Source organism: Squalius cephalus, assembly GCF_949319135.1.
Source record: "Squalius cephalus genome assembly, chromosome: 7".
Taxonomy (NCBI): Eukaryota; Metazoa; Chordata; class Actinopteri; order Cypriniformes; family Leuciscidae; genus Squalius; species Squalius cephalus.
Window position 1 is genome coordinate 8,700,790 of NC_137128.1, and position 16,431 is coordinate 8,717,220.

The window sequence follows — 16,431 nt, forward strand, 5'->3', positions numbered from 1 at the left end:
GGTAGATCAGATACAGACAGCAACGAACTCCGGCGTCCTGTGAGAGTATGCGGTATGTGTGTTTGTTCCCGCCTCTGGCTGGGTCTGATGTGTGTATGCAAACACATCGTCTTGAGACGGTGACAAACCCTCACTGCAGCCCATCAGCGAGCTCATTCTCTGCTCATCACCACTGGGAGACGTTCAATCCAAACAAACACTTTTGATCTCTGACACACTTCTGCTTCCTGTAAACTTCCTGTGAACTTTTTACTAGCAATTTTACTAATGCGAATTAAAAGATACTTTGCTTCAGCATTGTCAAGATGCACGCTGTTGTGAAAATGTTTCATTTCAAGCCGTTTATAAGAATCATTGCACTGATGGCATTATTGAGGAGAATGAATCTTGCTCAAACTCTAATATCTCTTGCAGTCTAAACCAGCATTTTCAAATTGTAGCCCATTTATAGATATTGTGCATGCAGCTTTCATCAGCTAGTATTAATTAAGATTTGGAACATTTGTACATTTATGACGAATTGTGTCACCACACCGATCAAAAAGGCTGTGATGAAGTAGTGTTAATGCGCTAATGTATTCATCTTTATTGTGTGATAAAGGAGGATTTAGAAAACTAGTTGAAAAGAAAAGGAGAAAAAGCTATTATTTCCAGGATTTCCAGGAAACATACACTGCACTGCTGTTCATTATTTAACATTTTATGACATAAATGCTATGAAACAACTCACAATCTACTGTAATGTATCACAGAAGAGCATAATTTACATTACTTTCAAACGGATCTTGGGTAAGTGATACCAGTGTCCCTTGTGTTACAAATCTTCCATCTGACCTGTTTAGGGAAGCAATAAACGGGGCACTAGAGGGCATCAACTACCAAGAGACATGTGTCGCAACATAGTGTCGGACCAGATCCGGCCCACTTCTGGTGCATGTGGAATCCACGTGTACCAGATGTGGGCCGGATCTGGGCCGACACTATGTTGCTGTCTGGGAGAGAACCTACTGTAATTGTGTTTTTCACAGTGTGGTGAAGCATTCTCAAGCTACATAAAGAAACTTGTAGCCCAAGCCAATGACACAGTAGACTTCAATGAGCAGGATGTTCAAGACAGGAAGATATGGCTGCATTTTGCACACCGAACAGATTCTGCTCACCAACTCCAAGCCTAATCATCTCCCAGAGAGGTTTTCATCTACTCCTGCGAGCTCCTTTCCTGTCCTCACACAGAATATATCAAAGTTGACATCTTCAGCCTTTCCCAGTGTGTCATCAAGTTTGCCAGACCTGAATGTCCCTAATGTCATCATAGTTGACCAGAAAATTGCTAAAATAACAAATTGCACGTAACAAATTGAATTTGTTTGCCCTGAAGGTTCTGTAAGTCGTTTTTAGTGCTGGAACGGATCACAAAATTCACGGTTTGGATCATTAGCGTTTTTTGAGCCAAGGATCGGATCATTTTTTGGATCAGCAAAAAAATAAAAATATAAATGGGGTGGGGGAGAGGGGCGTAACTTTGCTTTTCATTTATTACTTAAAGCTCACTTGAAGTTTTTCAAAAGCTACTAGCCTAACTGATAAAGTTCAAACATTATTTAAAACAAGTGAACAGTCAGTAATAAAATAAGAATAAATACACAAATTACAAGCAGAGATGAATACTAAATAACAAAGTTACAAAGTCTAACAGTAGTATTCAGGTACAGAAATTAATAATTAAGCCTAAATGTAAAATAACTCTATTTGTTCACTGTATAAATTAAATATAGTTTCATCTTTGTTAAAGTTGTATTTTGTTGTTTTATTAATATTAATGACACAGACAACAGTATAATATTAGGTGTGTGCTGTCACTTTAAGACCGACTGCACGGACCGGAAAAACTGACAAACATCCGTTTCTTTCTCAACTGTTCACATATGACATAAACGAGAGAATACTTGTCGAGACGGCCATTTAGACGGGTATTTTGACAATTTTGTGTTTATGTGTCCGTTCAAGGTCAAGGAAACGCGAAAGAGGAATCAATTCTGTATTTGAGCACTGTCTGAAACGTGCCCTGCTCTCTCTCTCTCTCTCTCTCTCTCTCTCTCTCTCTCTCTCTCTCTCTCTCTCTCTCTCTCTCTCTGCTGTGCGCACAGATAATTTCGGCTCTTCTTCCACGATTAAAATTGTTTAAATGTGTAAATTGGCAAGACAATACACATCCAAATTATAAACTTTCACTCTATGATGGCTAAATTTAGTAGTTACTCCGCAAATCACATGCGTGCCGAACCGTGGGCCTTGGTCCGTACGGATCACGGATCAACTGCGATCCACTCCAACCCTAGTTGCTTTGGATATTTGCTTCTAAATGAATATAGATGTAGTGGTTCTTTGTAGCCTGTGCAGAATGATTGTAATAGTGCTTAACGATTGCTAGGTGGCCTAATGAAATTGTGACAAAATTAGCAGGAGTTATCAAGGTTACAGTATTATCAGATCAGACTGTACAGTATTTTATCATGACAAATCTGCACCATTGGTCGCTGCTACAGGAAAGAGTGCCAGAAGATGAAAGGGTAAATGGATGGTTAGAGGGAGTGAATTTTACTAACCAAATCTGACCCATTGTGGAACATCTAAGAGATACCATTTGCATTACTGTTAGCTTTCACGTATAATTGTAGTCTTGGTGTTAAAAACCACTGAATTGCCCTGGCATTCGGATTCTGGTTTGTTCTCAAGGGCTGGCTTCTCACAGCACAGTTCGAGAGCTCTTTTAGTTAGTCATTACAGACCCAGGTGGAGGTGTTGAATTTTGAGAACATGATGATGAAGCTGAACAAAGGCCTCCGGGACTCTTCGATGGCCTCTAGTTGCATTATTCTGCTCACCTCCTCAGTTGTCTGTCCGAAAAGCCAACTGGGCCGCTGTCTTATAACCACCCCAATCAGCATACATACAGAGTATGACTGGGGATCTCAAAGAACACTTTTCTGAATTTGCTGACCAGATGGCTTAGATTCCTTTTTACTTTCTAATTGGAATCCCTTCTCTGGCAAAGAAAAGAAACACCTCTCTGGTGATGTTTTGTAAATTGGTTTTGCAGGGAGGAACCGCCTCAGGGTGTATCTGGTGGGGTAAGCAGTGGATGCAATGGAAAATTAGGGCACTTCTTGGCATTCAGGAAGGGAATGAGTCTGGACTGGTGCTCTGTGCTCATGATGCTCTGTCAATTTAGTTGGTTTTCCAGTGACAGAGCGTTTTGGGATTTGATGGGGTCCAGGCATGGGTATTGGGGAAGTTGAGCAGCATAGCGCCCTTGAGCCCAGACAGCAAAATAGTGTCGGCCCAGATTCGGCCAGATTGGCTGGATCTGGGCCGACACTATATTGCTGTCTGGGGGGATTCCCACTATTGTTGGATGCTCTGATGGGCTGTCGCCTCTCTGACATTGGCTGAATCCGTAATCGCCCCCTAAACCCTCATTCACTATTTCCTACGTTAGTCCGCTAATACTGTTCACTTGAAGAGGTGAATGAAAACGAGTGAGCGAATTCAGACAGCTGTTGAGCGGTTGTACACTCGTTATTGTGGTGCAATGTGGGATTGAGTAAGTTTACTCAATAATGTCCACTATGGTTTTGGACAACACTACAAATGGCTGTCCCCTCAAATAACGCCCTATTTGAGGGTATAGGGGGCGATTTCGGATTCAGACATTGTCTTATTTGGGAAGATTTGGATCCTCTTCACAGCATCTCTAGTGTGCATTGTCTCCGCCTGCTCCACTACTTCAAACAGCCAGCCAGAGTTTGAGGAATTTTTCATCCCTATTGCTTTCTGCTGGGCCCAAGGTTGCAATGTGAAGGAGTTTGTTAATGACCACCGTCTTGCCGACCTGGACCTGTTGGGTTGACCGGAAAAACAACCAGCATTGTGCCAAGTGGGCTGTCTGAATATGGATGGAATCACTCAAAAACGCTGGATCGCACCAACCAGCGAAAGTCCCACCTGGGTCACCCAGACAGCAACATAGTGTCGGCCCAGATCCGACCCACATTTGGTATGCGCGGAATCCACATATACCAGATGTGGCCCGGATCTGGGGCAACAATATGTTGCTGTCTGGGTCAGTATTTCCCATCATAGTTGTATGTAACACTAGGAGGGAGAGAAGAGTGTCCACATCATGCTGCTCTGTGAGAGTCAGAAAATGAATTCCAGTGATGTCCTGCTAATCTCCTGAGGCTTTTGCTGTTCCATAAGCTCCCTTCCTTGATGAAAGATATTGCCTTCAGGTGTTTCCGACTCATTGTCTCTGTTCTGCTGCTAGAGGTCAGAGAAATATACTCTGGTCAAGGTCAGGCACTTTGATTAAACCACTGTAGATTTGTCACATTTTAATAATGTTCGAACAAATGTAAAAACAAAAGCAATAAAAACAGTTGTATTTCTTTTTTCTTCTGTCAATTTCAGAATCCCTTTTGGAGATATTTTGATTTTGTCAAACAGGAGCAATCTAAAGCAATCTTGTATTTTTCAAAATCAAAACATAATTGTGCAGAATCAATGTGTTGAAATATGTTCATACGATCCCAGTGTGGAAACATTCTCATCTGTGCAGGATGCTTTAGGATGAATTGAGAATCGGTTTCAATGTTTATTAACTATTATGTTTTCTTTTTCAGAACCACAGTCTGAGTCTGCACAGCAGCTAACAACAGAAATGCCTGATGGAGAATCAAGACCCCACCGTGACCAATAAATATATGGATATTTCTTTTTGCGTTGCACTTGCCAGTCAAACAAAACAATTATAAAGAAAATGAAGACTGAGGGTAGGAGGGTAGGTGTTTGATTTTCAGTGTTTAATATCCAACCAACCTATTTGTAAGTAAACCTTCATGTTTTGCCTTTCCTTTTCTTGTAAAGAGTCTTGATTTTTATTGTTAAAAAAAATAAATAAATGTGTTTGAATACTACAAAAGAAACAAATCGTCAACCAGATTCCGCTAATATGAGGACAAACTTGGGCTCACAAACCAAAATGATATCAGGAAAAAACTGAGCCTTCATCACTAGCCCAGCCTGCCTATGTCTGATGCCACACGCCTCATGTGACCAGAACACCATGCTCAAATGTCACATTTTTAAATGACATAAAATATAAAGAATAATATGTTAAATATATGCAAAATCAGAACAAGACATAAGCAGCAGTATTCCGTTCCTAATGATCTTCTCTTGATCCCGAGGACATCACTCAGAGTTAGAGAAACTGCTGTCCATCCATGTTGACTTATGACTTGTATATTTATGTTATTAATGTTTACTGCTTGCTAAAGTCTGGATGTATCTGGAAATTTTTCTTTCTATAAGAAAGGAACTTATTCTCTGTTGTCTCTGTTTGTCTCATTGGGATAGGCTACACAAATGCTGTCAGGAGCATGTCAACGGCTGACTGATGTGTATTGCCCTGCTCTTACTGTATCAATGCTGTGTCTAATATGTACAGTATATACCAGTTTTACATCAAATGAAATTGACATGCACTTTTGCAACCCTCCATACTTTAATGGATGTTCTTATTTTGAGCTGACTACACACTTGATAAGTGGCAGCTGGACATTTTATTATGTGTCATGACATGTCAATTAAAAAAAGGTATAAAAAAAAATTAACTGGGGTCCGATTTTGTTGGACCTTTTTGTGTTCTCATGTGATGAAAACATTAAAATTGTATGAAGATATGGATGTACTGTGCTTTTCCAAAGATGTTTTATTATTGTGTTCTATGTGCTTGTTTGTATATATGCTTTTTCCAAACATCATCATATGGAATGAAAGAAATATAACCCTGTGATATAAACACAACCCTGTTGCCAACATTACGGACAATAGGGCTGGGAAAAATAATGCCTGAATTTCTGTGATTGGCTTTTTAATGCATTTTATAAAACGGTTAGTTTACTAGGTGGCATGACAGAAGATGAGTGGATTCAAGACAACACGTAATGAAAAAAATACCGTGCAGTAACAACACGGTGACTGGTGTGATGAAAAGGGTTGCAGCAAAGATTTTGAACAAATCACCAAGACGGAGCTCGACGCACTTCAGCAGTAATGTAGCGTTACGTGTGGGGTCTGAACAGATATCTGAATGATCCACCTTTGTGTTTGTCCTGGTGTATAATAAGAGACGAATTCACCTCATCAAATATGTTTTTGCTGGAGTCATAAAGACAATGAGAAGAGAGGGCCGTGATAAAATGGAGCATCACACACCGATTTCTGCACCATTAAACTGTCTGATGCGCTTAATCTCAACAAACCTGAAGGACTTGTACACAAAGTCTGGTTTGACGTGCAGTTACATTTCAGACGTAGATGAAGAGGGGGAACCGATAACTTGTGCCAGACTCATTCTGCATTTTAACCAACGAAAATGGTCTCAAGTATGTCACAACCCAGACAGCAATATAGTGCCACATCTGGGCCGTGTGGAATCCACATGTACCCGATGTGGGTCGGATCTGGGCCGACACTTTGTTGCTCTCTGTGAATAAGTTTTAATGAAGAGACAAAAAAACACAAGGACCCACATGAGAGAAATAAGAAGAGCAGACGTGCCTTCATGTTCCAACAAACCGGGAACCAGCTTTGTCCTGTTGCTTCTCTAGAAAAGTACTTGTCTCTTCTGCCATCAAACCCCCCTGCTTTTTAGCTTCACCCCAAAAGGCAAAACCTCTCTAAATGTGTTTGGTACGTAGATCACGCAGTGACACATACATCATGTTAGCTAAATATAATTTACATGATTTTATTGGCTGTGTTTAATCTTAGTGATTTTTTTCTTGTTTAGACTGTTGCAGGGACACTAGAGAGCCTGTAGGTGTGAATTACCCTGCAACAACGGTGCAGAGAATTTGTAAAGCAGCAGGCACCTCCAAGATTTGCACAAATCACTGCCTTCGCAGTACCATGGTGCAGAGATTGTCCAATGTAGGTCTCAAATTGAAAGAAATTATGCCTGTGAGTGGACATTAATGTAAAAGTTCACTACAGAGCTACTCAAGACCAAACTTAAATCAAAGAAAGCTCTGGAATGACATTCTTGCTGCAACTGAAAACCCTGCTGAGCCTCAACTAAAAACAATCGCATCGAATATCATCACAGTGGAGCCGTTTGAAATGAGACAAATATTTAATGCATGCACAATAAACAGAAATGTTCAAATAAATGTAAATAAACAACAAAAACAATAAAAAAGTATCTCTTGCTAGGCAGCATTCTAGCAGCTAAATTAATAATATTTCATTTAATATGTTAATGAAATAGATTAATGAGACATATCAAAATATGTGCCCTTGTGTTTTTATTTTGTTGTATCCATTTTGGAAATAAACCATTTAAAATCATAAACCACCTAACAATATATTTTATTTGTTTAAGTGCAGAGGGAATATAACAGAATAGATGGACAACCAACGTTTTCTCATGCTGAGAGATAAGCAGCTTTATTTGTGTGAGGAAATATCACATATTGTGTCAAATCTAACTTGAATTCCACATTATTTGTCTGTTTTCATTATCAAGCTTAAGGAAATCCAGTTTTAGAGACCAACACAGGTATACTATATGGACAAAAGTATTGGGACACGCCTCTAAATTCTTGAACTGTTATTACCAACTAGCTACAGTTACTAACCAAAAGTTAGTTAGGGGTAATTAGTCTTACTTTTCGAAATCAAATTAGACCAATGTACGTTTTTATGTAACTGACTCAAAAGTTATGAGCAGTCTTAAAGAAGTAAAAAACTTGTAAGACTAGTCTTAGCAATTTATGTAACCGGTACCAGGTGTTTCATTCTGACTGTATAAAATAAAGCCATGCAGTCTGCATTTACAAAAGTGTATGCCTCATCTGTGGAGGTGTCATAGCAGTAGCAAAGAGTCACAATGTAACACAATCATCTTAACTGGACTGGGGTGGACCCTACACAGACCAGTAGCTGACAGTTCCACAACTATCTTAGCCAATTTCACACAAGCCGACAACTGTCTACAGCAAGCTGTAGATTTTGTAAACTTAATGATCCAATTTCACATCAATAATGATGCAATGTTGATATTTGATAGGCAAGTCACGGATCTCTGGAATAAACAAGCAGTTAAAATGTATGGCTACTACACAATGCCTATCCCTTAAGGAACACCCACCTCTATTACTAAGCAACTATTTAATGGGCAAACGTCTTCTGGATTTACTAGGAAAGCAGCTTCAGAAGGACCAGATACTGCATAGCAGTGGTACCTGAAGGCATCAGTGACTCCCTGCAAAGGCATTATGCAGAGAAAGTTCTTGATGTCAATAGAGATGATGGATATGTATCGTACCTGCCTCATCACACATATGAGCAAGACAAAATTTTGATTGTTTTTGACTGTGCTGCTTGGTACAAGGTTATTTCGCTAATTTTTTTATTCATCAAGGCCCACACCTCACTAACAAACTACTGCCAGTTCTTCTCAAGTTCAGAGAAGAACCCATCACCCTAAATGCCAATAATGACCATGGCAAACCACCTAAACACTACCACATAACAGTCCACCTCTTTGGAGAAGTTTGGAGACTCATTGCAAAGCAAAGTTCACAGCACTAAATTTCCAAAGACAATTATTGAAATTTCTCGGAGGACTCTGTGGAGACGGTAAAGCCGAACTTTTGCGTGGAAGACTGCCTGAAGTCTGTATCAATTAAAGATGCAGCAATTACACTTGCTTCTGAACTCAGCGAATTGCTCATCAGGGGGGGCTTGAATCTGACAAAGTGGCTAAAAATTCTAAAGAATTAAAGTCAATGCCTGTTGAATACTTTGCCAATTCATTGCATGAGGTCAAACTAGATCAAAAAAGATTTTCCTTACATATGAAACCTTGGAGTCCTGTGGGATGTGGAAAATGATTGCTTTACATTCAAAGCCAAGACGATTAACAGACTTGCAACAAAGAGCCGAGTGCTGAGCACAACCAGTTCAGTTTAAAATCCCCTGGGGTTTGCGATTGCAGATTGTATTGCTAGAACACCCACAAACATGTAGATGAAGTTAAATAGTCAATAATAAATCCACATAAAGAGAGTGGCGTAACACATCCAAACATTGATGAGACCTGACAACAATGAACAGAAGTAAGGGAACCCAAACAATGATGATTAGACACACTAACCTGAACTGAACAACAAAAATCAAGGCAGGGGAAACGGTGAGAAATGAAAACAAAGTCCAAACTGAGTGAAACTGTGACATTATATCCACTTCCGGAAGAAATGGCGACATAGGAGGTGGAGCCCACCACGTAGCCGAAGAGCCGAGATAGCGTAGAGACACCGAAGACCTTGGTAGCCACGACGGAGCTGCAGCAACGACACCCAGAGAGGAAGCAGGGATCCAGAGGGTAGAGATGGAGTTGGAGCAACAGAGGGCAAGGCGGAGATAGCCGTAGCCATGGGGTGGAGCGTCAGCAAGCAGCGGACGGCCCGAGGGAGCCCGGTGAGGCCAAATGCCCGATGGTCCTTGCTGGAGTTGAGGGAGGAAGGAGCGCAGGTGCAGGAGCCAAGGCGACCGGTCGAGGTGGACTGGACTCTTGGGCTGCGGTGAGCTTGTGCTGTTGCTCCTCGCAGTGGGATGGTCTCTGGCTGGGCAATGGGTTGGGAGTGGGGCTGGTGTCATCATCAGCTGGTCCAACGGTCAGAGATGATCCACAGGATACCAGCACCCACTCCACGTAATCAGCGAAGCACCCTCAAGGTTCCTCCCTGGACAACTGCTCCTTGCTGGCATGATACATGAGCACATAACAGTTCAGTTGAAAAGATGGCTGGCTGATTTAATTTTGCTGGCCACTCTAACCACTTTAATGATGCTTCAGAGTTGGCCTATGGTGCCATTTTTTAAATTCCTATCTCTAAGACTTTCTTCTGGATGGACAGAACAATACTGTACTTCAGTACAACAACAATGAAAATTAATGGTTTCAGACTTTTTGTTTGTGGAAATGACCAATTTTCACCATTTGCTCTGTACTTACACTGTCCTGTTACCACAATCTCCAGATGATGAGGATTTGGTAATACTCTTTTTCTATGTGGAACCTATTGTTAAAAATCTGTTGCTTTGTTCTGGTCCAGCTTACAAAACAAGATTTTGGTTAACACTTTATTCTGATGGTCCCTTTTAACACTCTGTTGACTATAAGTAAGTTAACTCTCATTATAGTATTAGTAGACTGTCTGCTTAATATCTGCTAACTCTTTATTGTGATAGTCCTTGTGGTAGATTTTTCTTATGTACCTGGAACCTAATTACCTGGGGTGTCTCCAATCAACACCCAAGCGTCTACAGTCGACACTTAATAATAAATTTACTTGGGGCGTCTCCAGTCAACACCCAAGCGTCTACAGTCGACACTTAATAAATATATCTGGGGCGTCTACAATCGACACCCAAGAGTCTACAGTCGACACTTGATAATCTTTAAACTCTAGCTCTGCGTCTACAGTCGACAGCTGGCTTTGTGTTCAACGACGTCTCGTCCCTTTAATATTTATACTCTAGCACTGCGTCTACAGTCGACAACTGGCTTTGAGTTTCCTAACCCTAACTTGCTCCACTATCTAACTTGCTGTGCAGCAATAATAACCGACAGACTTCAGACAATGCCTTCGAATTTAATCACAGCTGGAGGATCTCAGACAGCTTTCAGAGAGAATTCCACCAGCAAAAGGAATACAACAGTTTTTATAGAATAGGAGCATGGCAAAAATTACATGAAACATTACATCATTTCCCTACAATTTGATTGGTTCTTCATACGCAAACCCTTCTGTTACTAGATAGGAGCAAATCTCAAATCATTAGAAAAAATCCTCCAAAGAAAAAATCCTCCAAAAGACATTCTACTGACTATAAGTAGCTTTGCAACTACATGTCAACTTATTCAAACCCTAACCTAACAATCTACTAATACTCTAATGAGTGCCCAGATTTTTCAGTCAAGTCAAGTCAAGTATATTTGTATAGCGCTTTTCACAATACAGATTGTATCAAAGCAGCTTCACAGTATTAAATTAAAATAATACAACAAGGGTTGTTTCTAGTGGAATTTATTGATTGATAAAATAAAATTAAATATCCCCAAAATATCCCCAACTGAGCAAGCCAAAGGCAACAGTGGCAAGGAACCGAAAAACTCCATCAAGTGACCTAATGGAGAAAAAAAAACCTTGGGAGAACCCAGGCTCAGTCGGGGGCCAGTTCTCCTCTGGCATTTATGAACTAGAGGCCGGATTGTAGTTTGAACTGTAAAATTAAAAATATTATATGAATGCCTGGCCGAAAAGATGCGTCTTTAATCTAGTTTTAAACTGGGAGAGCGAGTCTGAGCAACGAACAGTATCAGGAAGGCTATTCCAGAGTTTTGGAGCTAAATGTGAAAATGATCTCCCTCCTTTGGTTGATCTGGATATCCTAGGTATGACCAAAAGCCTCGAATTTATTGATCTTAAAGAGCGCGATGGATTATAGGGCGATAGAAGATCCATTAAATAGACTGGAGCTAAGCCGTTTAGGGCTTTATAAGTCAGTAGCAATACCTTGTAAATAATACGGAACTTTATAGGTAACCAATGCAGTGATGATAAAATCGGTGTTATTTGATCATATTTTCTTGATCTAGTAAGAACTCTAGCGGCTGCATTTTGGACTAACTGTAGCTTGTTTATTGAGGATGCAGGACAACCAGCTAATAAAGCATTACAGTAATCTAGTCTCGAGGTCATGAATGCATGAACTAGCTTTTCTGCATCAGAAACTGATAGGATATTACGTAGCTTAGCAATGTTTCTAAGGTGGAAAAAGGCTGTTTTTGTAACATATGAAATATGATTTTCAAAAGACAGGTTGCAGTCGAGTATAACACCCAGGTCTTTTACTGTAGAGGATAAAGTAACAGGACATCAAACGATGTTAAAGTTGTATTGTAAGAGGTTTTGTAGGCGTTTTTTTTAACGATAAGTATTACCTCTGTCTTGTCTGGATTTAATAAAAGAAAATTACGCGTCATCACTTTAAAGACATCATCACTTTGTGGAATGATATCTATATCGGTTGGATCGGATCCATATGATATAATTAAATCAAGTGTATGATTAAGACGATGAGTTGGTCCGGTAACGTTTTGCTTAACCCCAAAGGAATTGAATAAATCTGTAAACGCAGCCCCTAACGCATCATTTGGATTATCTACGTGTATGTTAAAATCTCCAACAATTAATGCTTTATCGACATTGACCAATAGATCTGAGAGAAAATCTGCAAACTCTTTTAGGAAATCAGCGTAAGGCCCAGGCGGTCTATATACGGTAGCCAAGGCTAGAGATAATAGGGATTTTTTTCTAACATCTAAGAGCGTAACATTTAGTACAAGTACTTCAAACGAAATAAACTTATAACCCGTTTTCTGAGTAACATTGAGAATATCTCTATAGATTGTTGCAACACCGCCGCCACGACCAATCAGACGGGGCTCATGCTTATAGGAGTATCCAGATGGAGTAGACTCATTTAGACCGAAATAATCATTTGGTTTAAGCCAGGTTTCAGTAAGGCAAAGTACATCGAAGCTATTATCTGTGACTATTTCATTTACAATAACTGCCTTAGGTGTGAGTGATCTAATGTTTAGAAGACCTAGCTTTAGAAATTGTTTTTGTTTACTAATAGCAACATTTTCTGTTTTAATAACAATTAGATTTTTCCTAGATCCTGCAGTAGATTTATTATTTGATCTCACTAAACGAGGAATAGACACAGTTTCTATGCAATGTTCTACACTAGTATTTATATCAGTTAAATTGGTGCAGCAGAGACTATGATTTGGACTTTTGGTAACTAGTCATCTAACGGTATTTAACATTTTGGAGATGTTATCCGACAGAAGATCCACTCCGAATCTGTTTGGGTGTAAGCCATCGGCACAAAAAAGCCTAGGACGCTCCCAAAACAGATTCCAATTATTTACAAAGAGCAGTTTCTGCTCATTGCACCAAGTCATTAACCATTCATTTAGCGCAAATAGTCTACTAAACTTTTCATGTCCTAGTTGGTACGTGGGAAGCGGTCCTGACACAATAATCGTTGTTTCGGGCGATGTGCTGCGTACCGTATCGATCAGATTTCTGAAGTCTTTCTTCAGAACCTCCGTCTGGCGCAGCCTGATGTCGTTCACTCCCGCGTGCAGGACCACAGTTCCGACGCGCTCGTCACTGTTCAGAATCTCGGGAACGCGAGCGGCGATTTCAGAAACACGAGCACCAGGAAAGCAGTGACTGTGCACCTTACTTTTACCTAACGTAGCGTGTACGTGTCGAACGATGGAATCGACGATGATCATAGCATCGCGTTCTGTTTCGCGAAGAGGGGAGAAGCCCTGCTCTCTCGCCTTGTGCCCAGCCTCCTTCCTACTCCGCTGGTCCCACCCAGCCTCTGAACTCCATCATATCTGCTGGCTCCACCTAGCTTGCTAGCTCCTTGTTCTCCACTGGTTCCGCCCATCCTCTTAGCTCCTTCATCTCCACTGGTTCTGCCCAGAATCAGCTCCATCATCTCTACAAGCTCAGGACCCTTCGACTCATCGGTTCCACTATGGCCTTCCATCCCTCTGGCCCCACTGTGGTCCCTCGTCCTACTGTCTCCACTTTGGGTTGCCATCCCCCTGTTTTCGCTGCGGACTTTGTGGCCTGCGATTGACCTGGTCCCTCCACTCCTTCAGCACCACCATCCTTCAGCTCCATCGTTGTTCTCATTCCCTCTGGCTCCACCTCGGTCTTCCCAGCCCTCAGCTCTGCCTTGGTCCTTAGATCCCCTGGCTCCACCTCAGCCCTCTGGCACAGCAGCGTCACCCTGATTCTCCAGCCCCCTGGCTCTGCCTTGGTCCCCAGTCTCCCTGACTCTGTCTTTAGTCCCCCTGGCATAACCAGCAATGCAAGTTTGAGAGGTGGTGTCCTGACAAATCTCGGGAGAATCACGACTTGCTTTACGGCACATGTGAAGCAGCCTCTATGGAAGACACTAGCACGCATTTCAGACGTGAATCATGGCAGAGTCGACGAAGAAAATGAAGAAAGCGCGGTCGGAAGAGTCAAGAAAAAGCAGTCGAGAGCTAAAAAGCAGCAAAGGATGCAACAGCGATGCTGACCTGGCATTCTTGTTGATGGACTAGTAAGTAAATGTCTTATTTGTAAACTTGCTTGCATTCTAAGCTGTTTGTTGTTGCGCTTGCTAGTTGTATGTAATTTTTTACAAAGTTGTTTATTCATCCATTGTTGATAATAAGACCAGTCCACTAATTTCCACATATGTCTAGCTAGCTATCGATTAGTAGAGCTGTTAGCAGACTTGATAACAAACACTCGTTTCTCTTACATGTTTTTGCGTTATGTTTTATTGCCCAGCTTGCCACACGAGCAAGTTTACCAGCTGAACGCAGGTGTTGTGATGTGTATTTATCACGTAGTCCTTTGTCAGGTTCAGGTTTTGTATGGCATGTGTACTGTGCTTATGCAAACTTTAGCTGGCTAACAGTGAACTTCCCGACTGTACCTTTACTTGGAATTGTGCTTTTTACTAGTCAATTACATCTTGCAGAGTTACAGAACACAGGAATTCATACCTAGTTTCACCCTGATTACCCTTGTTCAGTGCTACTTCTGTTACAGAGAACATACTGATCTTGCCCTTTTATTCTAGTTACCAGCATCAGCAAGTTATGTCTACACCCAGCAAGGGTCACAAAAGACCACCAAAGCCACCGGTGTCCAGTATAACAGAGTCGTCAAAATGTGATCAGTAAGTTTTTCTGCTCTATCCCAATAACCCAGGCAGACATAGCACATTGTAAACTAACCAATTATCTTTTCAATTAGGGATGAAGATTTCTCTGTACCTGGTGTCCAGCCATTGGTCACAGAGACAGAAGAGGTTGATGTTTTGGAATCCAGGTGAGATTGATTTCCCTATGAAACTGTGATGCAGTGTCTTTCATTGGAACACAAACACGCATGTAAATATATATATATATATATATATATATATATAAATATATATATATATATATATATATATATATATATATGCAGCATGCATTCTCTGAGCATTGCGGAAGAACATGACTCTCCAGATGAGGAGGATGCCAATGACTTGAGGAACAGCTTGTAAGTATTGTGCTGTACTGGTTAATTGCCTTTCACTGACATGTCCCTCCAGTCTGATGTTCATCTGTGTACCTCTTGTACAGCATCGAAATGGATGATTGTTGGGTGGATCCTTCTCACAAGGACTGGAAGGATGGGGACAGCTCGGATGAGGATTTTGTTCCTTTTCTTCAGCTATGGTATATTTCACTTCAACAGTTAGTTACTTAGTTACATTTTGGGTTCAACTAATGCTGTGTTCAATCTCACAACTATACACTACTTTCAATGTCACTTGAATGCAAACTTTTTGGAGGATAAATGATGTTCTGGTTTGTGTTGAGTAGGTAATCAATGTCCATATACTCTGCTTCTATACACAGTACTGGTCGTGTCAACACAAACAATCTTGCTGAAATAAGCTTAGATGAAGCTGTGCTTGATGTAGCCACACCCAATCCTCCTGACCTGGAATCACAATACATTCCTGATCAAGAACAAGTTCTCTGTGAGGAAGACCTGGTGGGGAAAAGTGCCAACATCACCTACAATAACAACCTCCATAGGCTCGGCATGTACTTGATGCTGCTACTACAGAAGTGCAACTACGTGGACAGTATGTCCGGTGTAGCATGCCGTGGTGAACCGCCATTTCGGGTGAGCCTGAAACCTCGGGGGACTGGAGTCATTTTGGAATGGGTAAGATAAGATGAGATACTTCTCAATGTCAGTTGGACCCTACCCAAACATGCATGTAGGGTAGGAGACTGAGTAAACTGGTTGTAACCGGTAGAGGTGTGAAAACATTTGCATACAAATAGCTCAGCTATTGGTGGCGGCACCAAGCAATAGATAATGACCTTTATAGTACTTATGCATTTGTGGGTTTTTGTGCTAAAGCTATTCTACAAGTTTGACATGACTGTGACCGAATGTGTGCAAGTGTTTTGTGTGTTTAAAAATATATTCATTTTTTTATTTTTATTTTTCTATATCACGATGCAGTTATGCCCCTTTTGACACACTCTGTGGAAATGGAACTCGCAGCCAGTATTGAAGTATGGCATGCAGGGGGGTGACTTCATGCTGGCTACAAATACTCTTCTTTCTGGCAACAACTACAGGAAGATTGCCCTCCTCTTCCAATTTATGAAAATACCAATGGTCGCTGAGAGGACTTTCTTCC

The 16,431-nt window shown here is 41.0% G+C and overlaps 1 protein-coding gene across 3 annotated transcripts in view; it reads left to right on the top strand.

Annotated features, from left to right (window-relative positions):
• LOC307161392 (zinc finger protein 521) overlaps positions 1-5,902 on the top strand; it is a 99,726-nt gene extending 93,824 nt beyond the window's left edge. For 2 of the 3 annotated variants that reach the window (XM_079876061.1, XM_079876060.1), the window contains one exon: positions 4,683-5,896. In XM_079876061.1, the coding sequence (XP_079732187.1) occupies positions 4,683-4,712 (30 nt within the window). In that variant the 3' untranslated portion in view covers positions 4,713-5,896. Of the gene's footprint in view, positions 1-4,682 lie in introns of all 3 variants that reach the window. The other variant, XM_079876059.1, reaches the window with a different exon arrangement.
• The last annotated feature ends 10,529 nt before the right edge of the window (positions 5,903-16,431 follow it).